Raw genomic sequence first — 13,825 nt, forward strand, 5'->3', positions numbered from 1 at the left:
ACCACACTGAAGACTCAGCCAGTGAATTCCATCTCTGACCCCAGAAGAACATGGGCCATCCAGTGAACTCCATCTAAGACCCCAGGAGAACACGGCCAACAGTGAACTCCATCATCTCTGACCCCAGGAGAACACAGGCCATCCAGTGAATTCCATCTCTGACCCCAGGAGAACATGGCCGGCCATCCAGTGAATTCCATCATCTAAGACCCCAGGAGAACACGGCCATCCAGTGAACTCCATCTCTGACCCCAGGAGAACACAGGCCATCCCTCTTACCAGGCCCAGCTTCAGCACAGAAATCTGCATATAATGTATGTTTGGGGCACATGTCCTCAAGCCATCTGGCCGGTTCTGCATTGCTGTCAGTGAAAAATTACTATCACAGTGTTAGTATCTCTGTCACCATTCAGTCTCCTCCACCCTTCAACCCAACCCCCGAGTCCATACTCTATTTTCTATACATTGGCACTTGTCAGAAACCCAAATCAAATAGTCCCCCCCCCCCTTGCCACGCTTGCCCAGAGGCACAGGCTAGGGACATGCTTCTTTAATTGCTATTCATTAATCTGATAAGTGCATGCAAATGACCTGATGGACACATGGGGGACACAAACTAAACAACTGAGACCCTGGCCCTCTCACGGCTGTGTTCTAGGGTGGGGGAGAGGATGCAGGGGAAGTCAAAAGGTGAGCAAAACGAAGCAATAAAACTAGATCCATGGTGAATAAAGACTTCAGGCTGCCTTCGACTTTGTCTTTATTCCGACATGTGTCATGGGCCACTGACTTCCGGTTACTTTCCTTCTCTTCTGGGTGCTCCCACTCCCCAGATGGCTGATTTCCGGACCCTCTACAGGACGAGCCATCCATCAGCCCACTCAGAGCGGCAGGTGCTTCAGCGTCTGTCCTCCAGTGACCTTCTTGGCTCCCTGGATGACCTCAGCTCCTGAGGCCCACGGCTTCAATCGCCACATCCACCCAGATGACTCATGCAAGGTTATTTCTAGCTCTAAGCTCCCTGCTCAGCTGGAGACAGCCCATCACTCCACACCTCCCTCTCGATGGCCCAGAGCTGAGAGGTGAGAAGCCAACCAGCCAAGGGACAAGCAAGGGGCAGAGGTTGGATGGAAAGATGAGTCCTCAAACCCTGGCCACCATCACGTGCCATTCGGTAAGCACCAAGCCCTTGACGTTTGTGGTACCAAGAAAGAACGTCTACTTTTCCCAGATGCTGTTATCTTTGTGATCCCTATCATGATTACATCATCAAGGTACACCTGTGTGTGGTGTGAATCTGAAATGTCCCACATGCTCATGGTCCAAAGACCCACTCAGCTCCTGGCTTAGGCTGCCATCTTGAAGAAAGGCTATGGAATCTTTAAGAGCTGGGGCCTGGCTGGAGGAAGTAGACCACTAGGGGTGGGCCTGTAAGGGTTGGCCCCACCCCACTTCCTTTCTGATTCCTACCATAGAGGGAGCAGTCTTGCAGCTCAGCTCCTGACTGTGCATAGGGCACAGCCTGCCCTCCGTGATGGACTAAGACCATCTGAAACGAGGACCCAACATGGAGCCTCCCTCCCTCACCTTGTTTAATAAAGAAACAAAATGAGCTTATCCAAAGCTATGGCACAGCCCTGGCTACAGAAGTCGCTAAGTCACTATTGCCTTTTGCATGGAATGTCTTTTCCTCTTTCTTTCCTACCTTCCCTCCCTCCCTCCCTCCCTCCCTCCCTCCCCCCCCCCCCCCCCCCCCCCCCCCTTTCTCCCCTCCCCCCCCCCCATACCCGTGGTTAGTACTAGGAATTGAACCTTGTGAATGTTACATTCTTAGCCCCACTCTTTTCTTGGTCTATTTTGTATTTTTAATTTGAGAGGTTGTTTCATTAACTTATCTAGGTTGGCCTTGACCTTGCTCTGAGGCCAAGCAGGCTTTGAACTTAGAGTTCTGTGGCTTCAGCTGCCTGCAGAGCTGGGGTGATGCATACGTGGAGTTCAGAGGACAACTTGCAGGACTTGGTTCTTCTACCAAGTGGGTTGCAGGGATCAAGCTTAGTTTGCCAAGCTTGGTGGCAGGCACCTTTACCCACAGAGCCATCTGATTGGCCCAGGGATTTCTTATTCTTATCCCTATCTTCCAAGAGATACCAATACCACAGTCATTTTATAAATGAGAAACTACAAGAAGAGGGACAGAAAAAGGAAAGCGATCAAAGAAAAGTACACCCGAGTGCACTCGTTGTCAGCCAGGGCACTTGCCAGCAGCAGAACTTTCTAGAAAGGAAGCAGTGCTTACACTGGACTGGAGGACTGGCCGCGTAACAATAGTCCAGGAATCATGGAGAACTATATGGGAGACAGGTGGGGCTAACCTTCAATGGCTCAGCCCTAGTGATGAACCAGTCATTCATCAGACCCATTTCCCCTGTGTTTCCCCCGGGAGCACAGCTATATCTGAGCCTCTCTTGCCACTGGATATAGCTAAGGGGTTCGGTATGAGCCAATGGTACATGCATGGAGGGATACGGGGTGCTAGGAGGCCTATGGACACCCCCAATGTGACCCCTTGTGATCGTTTTCTTTCCCCTCAGCTAAATAAAGAGACCTCTGATCCCTAGAGTGTGATGGACCAAAAGTGGAAGGGTACTTTTGTCATATGTATATGTGTCATCCGTCCACACATAGAGAAAAGCCATCTGGATCATTTTTATAGCTCAAGCTCCCAGGTGGTATTCTTGGTACTCTCAGAAGCTCTGTTAGAAAGAAACTCTCAGCCGGGCGGTGGTGGCGCACGCCTTTAATCCCAGCACTCGGGAGGCAGAGGCAGGCGGATCTCTGTGAGTTCGAGACCAGCCTGGTCTACAGAGCTAGTTCCAGGACAGGCTCCAAAACCACAGAGAAACCCTGTCTCAAAAAACCAAAAAAAAAAAAAAAAAAAAGAAAGAAACTCTCAGAGCCACTTCATTTTTCTGTTTATTGTGGGTTTGGTGTGTGCATGCACATGTGCGTGTGTGTGCATGTGTGCGTGCATGCACATGTGTGTGCATGTGTGCGTGTGCGTGTGCGTGTGTGTGTGTGTGTGTGTGTGTGTGTGTGTGTGTGTATGCGTGTGTGTAAAAGCCAGAAATTAACTTCAGGAACTGTCCCCAGGAAGGCCATCTGCATCCTTTGAGACAGGGTCTTTCACGGGCCTGGAGCTGACTACAACTTAGTTTACACTGTTTGGCCAGTGGGCCCTGGGGATCCTCCCATCTCTGCCTCCCCAGTGCTTGGGTTACCTGCACATCTGGCAATTTAACACGGATCCAGCAGCTCACACTCAGGTATTCCCACTATGTAGCAAGCCCTTCTCTCCACCCTGCCCCTGAGCATTTTCTATTTTAAGTCTTACTTGTTTGAGCAGCTATCATGACTGACCAATATAAAAGTATGATTTCGTAGCTATTTTGACTAAGAGCCCTGCCCCCATAAACACACATCACACATGTGGTTAACTCTGCCTGGCTGTATAACGTGTGGCGCTGTTCTTCATTTGGTCTGTAATTTCAACAACCGACGAGTTATCTCCTAGACAGAAAGACAGAAAGATTTCAGAAGTGATGGCAGCTGTCACACACACAAATCCAGCATCTTGGAGATATAAGAGAGCAGTGACCAGAAAGAAGCAAGATCCTCCACCAGGCAGAGGCCTCAGCTGGTCACGTGACTGTTTACAGCCAGGCACACGCAAACACACACAAGAGGATGCTGCTCTAATGGTGCTAATGACGGCGGACATTTATAGCGACTTCCTTCACAAAAGTCCTGAGCAACACACAATTAAAGGCAGCCGCGGACAAAAAATCCTTTCATCTGAGATTCATAAAAGGAAAGTAATTCAGCCTTCCTAAGCACTAAAGGAAGCCAGCGCCACTGGATGGTGTGTGTGGTGGCGGGGGGAGGGAGGGTAAAATCTTCATGGCTCAGGCCCCCGATTCTTGCATGTTATATTTAGGACAATCAAACTGGTCTGTAGAAAGAAAACAAACTCAAAAGACACAAGCCCCCAAGTTACAGGGGGAAAAAAATCAAGATGAAATCTCATCCAAGCACAAGAGAACTGTTCCCACGAGAGGCTGCGGGAGGCCGTGGCCTTGTTTGCCTGTCTGTCAGACTTGGCAGTGTGGCGTGACTGGATTTGAAAGCCTGAGAAACAGAGTAGACTTGGGGTTAGACATAAATAATCTGTGGATGAGGCCCTGCTGCGTATTGGATTTTAAAATGCTGCAAATGAGGCCCCTGGGATTTCATTGCTACCTGGTCCCAAGTCATCCTCACAGGACTGACTGAGAAGCCGTGTCAGGACTCCGGAAGCTGGGGACGGGACCGATGGCATGCGCCAAATGACACGTTTAAAAACTTCCTCCCAAGGGCACGCATGCTGAGCCTTTCCATCAGTGATTTCCTGTTTTCCAACAGCACCCCACTTCCTATTCCCTCTTACCACCATGTCTGCAAGGTGTCCCAGTGACCTGGCTGCGAAGGAAGCCCTGGGTCATTTTCCCACCTTGTGTCAAATCAGAATCCAACATGGTACCTGAGCTGCTCTTTCCTCTCTGACCACCAAGGCGCCACAACGGTGAGTTTAGACGCATTGAATCACCCGGCCGAGAGCAAGAAGAGACAGTGCTCAGGCCTGTGGGAGTTCTCAGAGCAGAGAACACCTCCACTGTAGTTCCGCCAACTCCGTGCTCTTGTCCAGAGCCTTTGAGACCCTGCCGTCACCCGGCATCTTGTAACACTCTTCCTAGCTCTCTCCCTCCTTCATCAATCCCCACTTCCTGCCTCAGGACCTTTGACCTGATGGACCCCCACATGGGCTACGCCCCCTCTGCCTTTCTGGTGTTGACTGCCTCCTCAATATTAGCTCAATGTTACTTTGTGTTAGAATGGCCCCCAGAGTGCCTGGGGACGGCAAAAGGGGACTTTACAGGTAGTACTGGGTGATCTGGGTGGGCCCTAAGTGGAACTGTCCCATCACATGGGAAGCCCAAGGAGGTCTGACCAAAGCCGTTGACATAACCATGGAAACAAGATGCCCTGTGGCTGCTGGCCTTAAGATGGCGGAAGAAGCTAGAAGTCATAGTAGAAAAGGCAAAAAGCTGGGTCGGGTCTTCCAGACCACGCTGCCCTGTCAGTCCCGTGAGAGTCACCCAAGGCTTCATAACCGTAGGGGCAAGGATGTGCTGCCTGATGCCACAGAGTCAGGGTAACTTGTTAGGAACTGAACACACCGGCGTATAGGGGTCTGCACCGGAATGGCCTTGCTTCCTCAGCGGGGCTGTGAGGCCCAGACAGACCACTCTGGGAAGCTGCTGATCCGAGGCTGTTGGCTGCTGCATCACAAACAACCCATTTCCAGAGAGCCCAAAGTATTCTGTCAGAGTTAGGACAAACACCTGCTTCGGCCCACTCATCTCACAGATGTAGAAACTGAGGCTCGGGGGACCCTGCAGCTGGGCCGAAGGATGAGGGCACTGTCAATCAAACCTTTCAATCTTGGCCCTTCGATGCCATTTGGAGTTTTCAGCATGAACAATTGCACAGGCTGTCGATCGCTTGGCAGTAATTTCATAATGACCCAATCATGAAATAATCTAGCTGTCCAGATTTGAATTGTTTGCGGCTGTAGTGACTGGAAAGCTGGTTAGTTAACATCCATTTCCCGAGAGCCAAGCATATGGCTTTAGAAGGAAACCAAACCCTGAAATACTTGTTAGCTCTGCTGATAATGACTAAGTAATTGGCTAGAACACACCATTGTGGATTTCGCTACATTATGCCAGGCAATTATCTGGTCGTATGCTCCCTGTAAAAATAAAACCAAGGTCCCCCAAACTGTTCTAGTCAGTTGGCTAGCTTCCAACAATCAATCATGCAGATGCAAATGATTAATCGAATTACTCAGATATCAGGGTGCGAATAGAACGTCCAGATAGGTACTCTTAAAGGGCAGCAAGTAGATGGAGCTAAGTGGGGGACAGACTGACTCTCCCCGTGATAAACATGTAACAATGAAATAATCGGGGAATAGACACTACTTCTTCAGGGTTTATCTGCTATCCTCACACAAAATACCAGACACTTCAGAGACCAATTATATGTCCCAAAGCCGCCAGACATTTTTTTTTATTTTTAATCGTGGTGACCAGAAAAGGCTGGGTGCTCTGTGAAATCTATGGGTGGTTATGGCACACGGGGTGGGCACCCACAGTTCTGTCGCAGAACAGAAGGCTGCAGAGCAGCTGGGCTTCAGGGATGAGCAGGACATCTTCACAATGGCCACTCATTTTCCGGAGCTGCTAATAGGGTCTGTATATGTGCTTGAGCCACTCTTTGGGACAGGGAGGGGAAGGCAGGAGGAATGGGTCCCTGAGATCCATGGGTCACCAGACTTGTAGATCTCAAGGGAGGGGCTCCTAACTTCTGGGAAAAAGAAGTTGCTTCCCGATGAGAGAGAAGCTCAGAGCGCAGAGGGGTCCCTGAAGAGGGATCGCTAAAGAGGGCTATAAAAACAGCTATCTATGGTCCTCTCCCTGCAGAGGCTGCCGTTCAGAGACCAAGTCTTTCTCCCTAACTTGAATCCAGTTGATTACAGAAGATGCTCTAGCGAATGGATGTCAGCCAGTGGAGGCATGCAAAACACCTGTGCATTTAACCTTTGACCCCTTGCTGTACAGAGGCCACATGGGAAAGTCCCGGAAGTCGTGTGAAGCAGAACTGAGATACCCCAGCTACCAGGGTACCTACCGACTAGCAGATAGGTAAATATAGGGGTTCCCCCTCCCCTGACCAGATCCTTCATTGCTGCCAGCTGAGTCAGGCCACAGAACAGGACTCAATCCAGAACTATCCCCAGCACGGAGGGAAGGCACTGAGCTCCAGAGTTGGTCCTTTACTCTACCAAGAGTTTGTAGCCTGCTCCCCAAAACGATGGCTTGAGAAGCACTTCTGTCTTGGGGAGACACGAGAGCCCCCGTGTTTACACTGGTTTAAGGAGAGGCAGAGGCCTCTACCACCATCCCCAGGCTTTGCAGGCACTTGTCATGTGACACAAGAGCCCCAGTCATCCCCACCATTTGCATAATCGACAACGACCTGGTAATTCTCCTGCTGCCAAGGCCTGGGAAACAGACCGAACAGATACCACCTCTGCTGAGCCGCTGCCCTTCTCTGACACCTTTCACGCTAGGTGACTAGCTCACGGTGAGATTTTTAAAGCTTGGACACTCAGAACAGCGGCGGCAACGGCTCCACAAACATTCTGCGAACCATTGAGAGCCACAGTCACGGTCTCCGGCATCTCAGACCAAACTATGGGGCAGATCTGGCCTGCCACTTGGGTTTCTACAAGTCTCATTGCAGCGCTGCCATGCAAATCCATCTACATATTGATGTTCTTGTGTGACAGTGGCAGAACCGTCTTGCTAAGGCAGAAACTGCAGCCTGCGAGGCTGACTGGCATACCTCCCTGGGCCTGTGACACACGCTGGCTGATCTCTGTGTAAAGCAAGACACTCATATTACATATGGAGAGACAAGAGTCGAAGAGCCGCCTATGCAGAGCAGACACAGAAGCCGCTTTTCTGGTTCCCAGTGCCATACATCTTTCCAGACACTGATAAAGCCCTGGGAAGCCCCCGTGAGAGCCGACGGGACTGACCTGGTGATGATGGCCAAGTGGGGCGGGCTCATGCAGGCTCCCATGAAGAGCACCACATTCTCGTGCCTCGTCTGCCTGTAGGCCATCACTTCCCGCTTGAAGGCCTTGAGCTGGTCCTCGTTGTCCCTCTCGATGTCAATCAACCGGATGGCCACCTCACCGTGCCAGCGTCCGTGGTACACTTGCCCGAAGCGACCCTTCCCGATGAGCTCGCCGATCTCTAGCTGCTCAAAGGGGATGTCCCATTCCTGAAGGAAGATGCTGGTCTGGCTGGCCTTGCGTGGGAAGCTCCGGGCTGAGAGGAGGGACAGGTTCATCTCCTCAAAATCATCCTCAGACTCCTCTGCCTCATCGTGGCCCTCTTCGTTCTGTGGCCAGAGAGGAGAGAGGTCAAAGCTATGGCCACCCCAGCTCCACCCTCCCTAGCGGCCTGCTGGGTAGCAGCATGCTGTGGAGGTACAGCTGTTTCCCAGGTATCTTTGAATTCGAGTCAAACCACAAAGGACTTAAAGCAGAGCCAAGATGGTCCAATGGCCTTGGGCTGAGATAGGAAAAATGCCAATGGGACCAGCTGTTCTAGTCTGAATGGACGTTTTACATTGAAAAGTATCAGTTTTCACACTGAAAAGTGACATGTCCGAGGACACCTGTCAACCCTGGGCAAACTGGTCACCCTGGGAGGTCTTTACTCCCTCACCCTGGATCACAGCCAAGCAGAGGGACAGCTTAGATTCAGGTTTCTGGATCCCTGCTATCCGGTGTCGTTCCTGTTCTACCATGCTGGTTTTGACTTGCTTGACAGTAGGTGTACCAGAGGAACCGCAGGCTAGAAGATGGATGTGCTGTGTGTCTCTTTATATGACAGGGGACAACCATCACCATGGGCTGCCTATCAGCCTCCTCCAGGAAATTCACAATCGATTTGGAGATTGGCAGACTTGGCCCTTTTAAGACCAGGAGGCTGGGAGAGCCCAGAGCAGACGGCTGAGACCATGTGCTGAACACTCAGACCCAGTGAGATGGCCTCTGGCCTGTGTGACCCTGGGAAAATTGGTCCACCTCTCTGAGCTTTCCTTATCTCCCTTTAAAGTGGAAGTTAGGTAAGAATTTTCTCCAGGCAGTGGCAGAAAGTTTCAATAGAAGATGAGTTCTGAGGTTCTGCCACCTCCTACATCGAACATGTATTGGGATGCTGGAGAAAATGCAGATTCTAGGGCCCCATCCACCTAGATCTACTGACTTAAAACATCAGCAGGCCTGCAGTGAGACCTATGTTTTAACTACAGGACTCATGAGGTCAGTGGAGACCAATCAAGGGAGAATGCATAGGGGTTGGGGAGATCTAGGCTCGGGGGTGTGTCAACTAACATGGGGGAAAAGCAGATGCCAGACCCCATGGGAAGCCCTAGAGACCTTAGTGAGATGACCCCAGAAAGGGACCTCTTCACTGAACCCTGTGTTTATAAGATGGCTGTCCATGGCTCTGAGGGGGATCGAGGTGGAATGTCAGCTCTCAGGCTCAGTTCTAGGAGACTGCTCCTGTCTCTGAATGGGATGTGGGCTCTTTCCCAGAGCCCTGCCTCTGGCCTTTTTAGCTCAGGGCACACAGTAGGGCCGAAACAGCAGACCCAATGGCTGTTCCTCAGGACATTTCTTTACTCCCTTTAGCACAGATGGAAGGAAGCCCAGAACCTCCTCGCTGCGCTGCCAACCCAGCATCCTCGGGACTCCCACCTGCTAGTGTATGTTATCTCAAAGGCAGCGGGGCACATCCCCTTCCACTTTCCCCCACTTTCCTGAGCTAATTTTTTTTTTACCTAAAAATGCAAATCACAGGCCAATTTCTATCCAACTGTCTCTGCGAGGATGAACACAGGCAAACGGCCCATTAGGCGCAGCGCCTGGAGGAGCCGCAGCTTCTTAACTGTCTAGAGTGAGAACATTCATCAAACAGCCACGGGGCCCCACCTCCCTACCCCTGTCCCTCTGCGTCATCGACGACACCAGGCAGTTTTGCCAACCTCGAGCCAAAGCCACCTCTCCGGTCTCCAATTCTCACCTCCGAGGTTGGTTCCACTTCAATCTGAAGTAATGGATTTCCTTCCAAGCTGTAAATCAGAGGGGGGAAAAACACCCATGACCCTTACAACTCTGGATTTAAGGAGAGCCATGCTCAGGAGTCTGAAGTGAGAAGCCCTGGTCATGAAACCTTCAGCTCAGGTGTCACCCCAACGCTTCGGTCTGAGACAATGCACAGCCGGGAGTACAGAAAGAGCTCCCCAGACCGTTATTTTAAAAGAAATTCTCCTGGTTTGCTCAGGACTTGCTTTCCTTTATGCCTTCAGCTTCAACCAGTACAGCAGCCTCTTTTCGGGTGGGCAAAAACATCACAGGTGAGCAACTCCTCCGAGGCCTAATGTGCACCGGGAAAGAATAAACCACACTTCTAAACTTCTCCTATAAGGGTCTTTAAAAAGAAGATTTAGTTTTATTTTTAATACTCTGTCTGTGTGAGGCTGTGTGTGGTGGTGGTGGTGGTGGTGGTGGTGTGTGTGTGTGTGTGTGTGTGCACGCTTGTGTTACCTACCAAAGCCAGAGGGTAGCTGAGGCTCTGGAGACTGGAGTCACGCAGGGTTATGAGCCACCCGCGATGGTTATTGCGTTTCTAAAACTTGACCCAAGCTAGAGTTATCTGGGAAGAGGAACCTCAACTGAGAAACACTTCCATCAGATCGACCTGCTGGCAAGTCTGTGAGACATTTTCATGATTGATGATTGATATGGGAGAGCCCAGACCACTGTGGGTAGTGCCTCCCCTAGGCAGATGGTCCAGAGCTGTGTAAGAGAGGAGACAGAGCAAGCCATGGAGAGCAAGGCGGTAAGCAGCACCCTTCCATGGCCCGCCTCCATGACCTGCCTCCAGGTCCCTGCCTCGAGTTCCTGCCCTGACTCCCTCAGGGACAGTGTGTGACCTGAGAGCTGAAAGCTGATGGGAACTCTTCCTTCTACAAGGTGATTTTAGTCACGGTGTTCATCACAGCAACAGACATAGGGCTAGCACACTACCCAATGCTGGTGCTGGGGACCCAACTCAGGTCCCCTGCAGGAGGTTGGTAAGTGCTCTTAGCTGCTGAGCCATCCTTACAAGGATATTCAATAACAACGCATTTGTCTGTTCGTTTACTCATTTTTAACTCATCCACCTACTCATCTAGAATTCTGCACCAGGCTTGTCTTTAAAAGGAGGCTCTAGAGTTGGTGGCAACATGGCTCCTGGCATGAAGGGAAGTCTTTTTTTTTTTTTTTTTTTTTTTTTTTGGTTTTTCGAGACAGGGTTTCGCTGTGGTTTTGGAGCCTGTCCTGGCACTAGCTCTTGTAGACCAGGCTGGTCTACAAGATCCGCCTGCCTCTGTCTCCCGAGTGCTGGGATTAAAGGCGTGCGCCACCACCGCCCGGCTGAAGGGAAGTCTTTGTACGACTGAAAGAGCTTACTGTAGATGGCGGGGGAAAGGCTGAAAGCAACAAGGGCCAGCAGCCACCAGTGAATTGAACAGATGGAGTGTTGGAGGGATTCCCAGAAGAAAGACCGACACACTGGGCGCACCTGGAAGTTCATGGTTATCGTGGTCTAAATGAGAGTGACCCCCATGGGCTCAAATATCTGAATGCTGAATTGCTAGACTGTGGTCCCATTTGAAAGGATTGGGAGGTATGGCCTTGTTGGAGGAAGTGTGTCCCTAAGAATGGGCTTTGAGAGTTCAAAGACCCATACTGAGCCCAGTCTCCCCCACCCCTGCCTGTGGATCAGAATGTAATTCCCAACTACTTTCCCAGAATCCTGCCTGCCATGCCCGCTGCCATGCTTCCCACCCTGATGATAACCAGTTAACCCTCTGAAACTCTAAGGAAGCCCCCCCCCCCCCCGATTAAACGCTTTCTTTGATACGAGTTGCCTTGGCCATGGCGTCTCTTCCCAGCAATAGAGGAGTGACAGACAATGGTGTTGGAGTTTAGCTTGGCCAGTCTCATGGCACCAGCATACATGGAAGGAAACCAAGAGCTTTGCTGGGTGGAAAGGCACGGGTGTGAGTGTGTGTGTGTGTGTGTGTGTGTCACGTGTGCAAAGCTCAAACGCTGCAGCTGTATTCTAAGTGTGGGTGCTGGGGAGAAATGGGTCTGTGCGGGCAATGCAAGTGTTGACGGGATGTGTGAAAGGGCCGGTCTCGAGCTGCGTGAACACACTAGAAGGCAGTAGGGATGCTCTAACTGGCTGTGTGTTAACAGTGTGAGGACACTATCAAATGCGTAGTTCTGTAATGGGGATGTGGGGTACGCTAAGTGTTTACAGGGGTGTTTGGAGACGATTTTGACACTTAAGGATATATATCTCGGGAGAGCAGTGGGAAGAGAGCCGCTTGGCCACAGATTGCACACAAAACTCAGAAGACCTAGCACAAAGCCATTGCCAGGAAAACAGTGTCCTCTTTATATTTCTCTGATGGAACTTTAGCCACGCCCCTTCCCACCCTATTGTGGGAGGAGTCTCCCTATCCCAACCCTCAGATCTCAGGGAGCTGAGGGCCCTGCACACTGAGCTACCAGGGGGGAAGAGTCACTGTGAGCTACATTATTTATGGTGTAGCCTTAGGAAGTGGGATGAGTCTGTGGGGATGGTAAGGAAAACAGGACAACACAGGAGCCCCTCTCCTCTCCTAATCACCCTAGGGCAGCCCACTCCTTTCTGTTTGAAGGTGGGATTCCAGCTGCCAGGCTATTCAAGGCTTCCCGCTGCAGCCGTCCTGTCCATTACCCCTCGCACATTTAAACAGATCATAAGCAGCTCCCTGCGCCGCCACGGCAACTCCGACTATCGCTAATAACTTGGAGTTCGTCTTGTACAAAGCAGGCAGCGGGCTGTGAGCAGCAGAGAACTGACCCAGAGATCTAGGTCAGCAAAGTGCCTGCCGGCGGCGAGACACCGCTCCTTTGATTTTGGAGACGCACCGACCATGTCGGCGCTTCACAGAGTCCTGATGCGGGTCAAGTGGGATGGAGCCATTAGGGAGGCGAGAAGGAAAAGCAAGCGGGCAGAAATGAGGATTGTGAACCGCGGCACATCCCAGCATGCCCGACTCTGGGCACAGGCACAAAAGGGAAGGAGGGTGACTTCCTGCTTGTATAAGCAATAGGTCATTCGGGGGGATATGTACACCAAGACATTTGTAGCCACCTTGTTTACCACAGGGAGATCTGAATTCCACATCGATATGACATTCTATAGCCAGGAAGACACTGCCTATGAAGAGCCCAGCATCTCACGGGAAATCAGTGTCACTGCGCTAAAGACGAAACAGGACGGTAAGGATTGTAACTGCCTTTGTCCTGAATCACAAATACATGAATGGGATGAGAAAGCTGCTAGAACATTCTAGCAGCATGAAATTCCAAGGGGCAAGTTTCCCTTCCTTGTTCACAGAATATCCTAAATTCTCCCAAATTAGCTACTGCTCATTTCGCGGTGGTATAAACAACAGAGGCTAGCGGGCGCTTTCTGCAAGGGGCCAGAGAGTCAATTGTTTTTTACTTTGGGGAGCCATATGCTTCCGTGCAGCCTCTCCACCCTCCTGCTGCACTGAGAAGGCGGTCAGTCAAGGCCCTGTCAATACACGAGCATGGCGGCGTTTCAATAAAACTTTACTTGTAAAAACAAGTGACAGATGGGGTTTGTCTGACAGGCTAGAGTTTGTTGATCCCAACAAACTGTCTATTTTGTGAAATATATACAGGTGAAAATTGTATATTTCCTTTATCTTTTTTTTCTTTCTGTCACCCTGTCTCCCCACTCCACCCCCCCCCCAGGATCAGGGATTGAATCTAGAACCTTTTTTAGATGTTTAGTTTTTGATGCTGGGACTTATTAAGTTGCTCACGTTGGAATTGAACTTGTAATTCTTTTGCTTTGACCTCCCAAGCATCTTGAATGACAGGCAGGTGGCCACCAGTCTCAGCTTAAGGGACACTTTTTAAAAAGGGAGACCATGGTATAAGCTAAAGTCTAACTATTCCTGCGACAGCTGTCTGGAATCATGAGGAGGATGCTGGGAGGTAATGGTGTGACCTCCG

The 13,825-nt window shown here is 50.8% G+C and overlaps 1 protein-coding gene across 1 annotated transcript in view; it reads right to left on the reverse strand.

The window, feature by feature from the left end:
* Ksr2 (kinase suppressor of ras 2) overlaps positions 1 to 13,825 on the reverse strand; it is a 346,061-nt gene that overhangs the window by 53,661 nt on the left and 278,575 nt on the right. Inside the window, 2 exon segments of the mRNA XM_050158922.1 lie at positions 7,703 to 8,070; positions 9,762 to 9,810. Coding sequence (XP_050014879.1) covers positions 7,703 to 8,070; positions 9,762 to 9,810 — 417 coding nt within the window.

This window comes from Alexandromys fortis, unplaced genomic scaffold, assembly GCF_014885135.2.
Source record: "Alexandromys fortis isolate MF-2015 unplaced genomic scaffold, M_Fortis_MF-2015_v1.1 scaffold_90, whole genome shotgun sequence".
Lineage (NCBI taxonomy): Eukaryota > Metazoa > Chordata > Mammalia > Rodentia > Cricetidae > Alexandromys > Alexandromys fortis.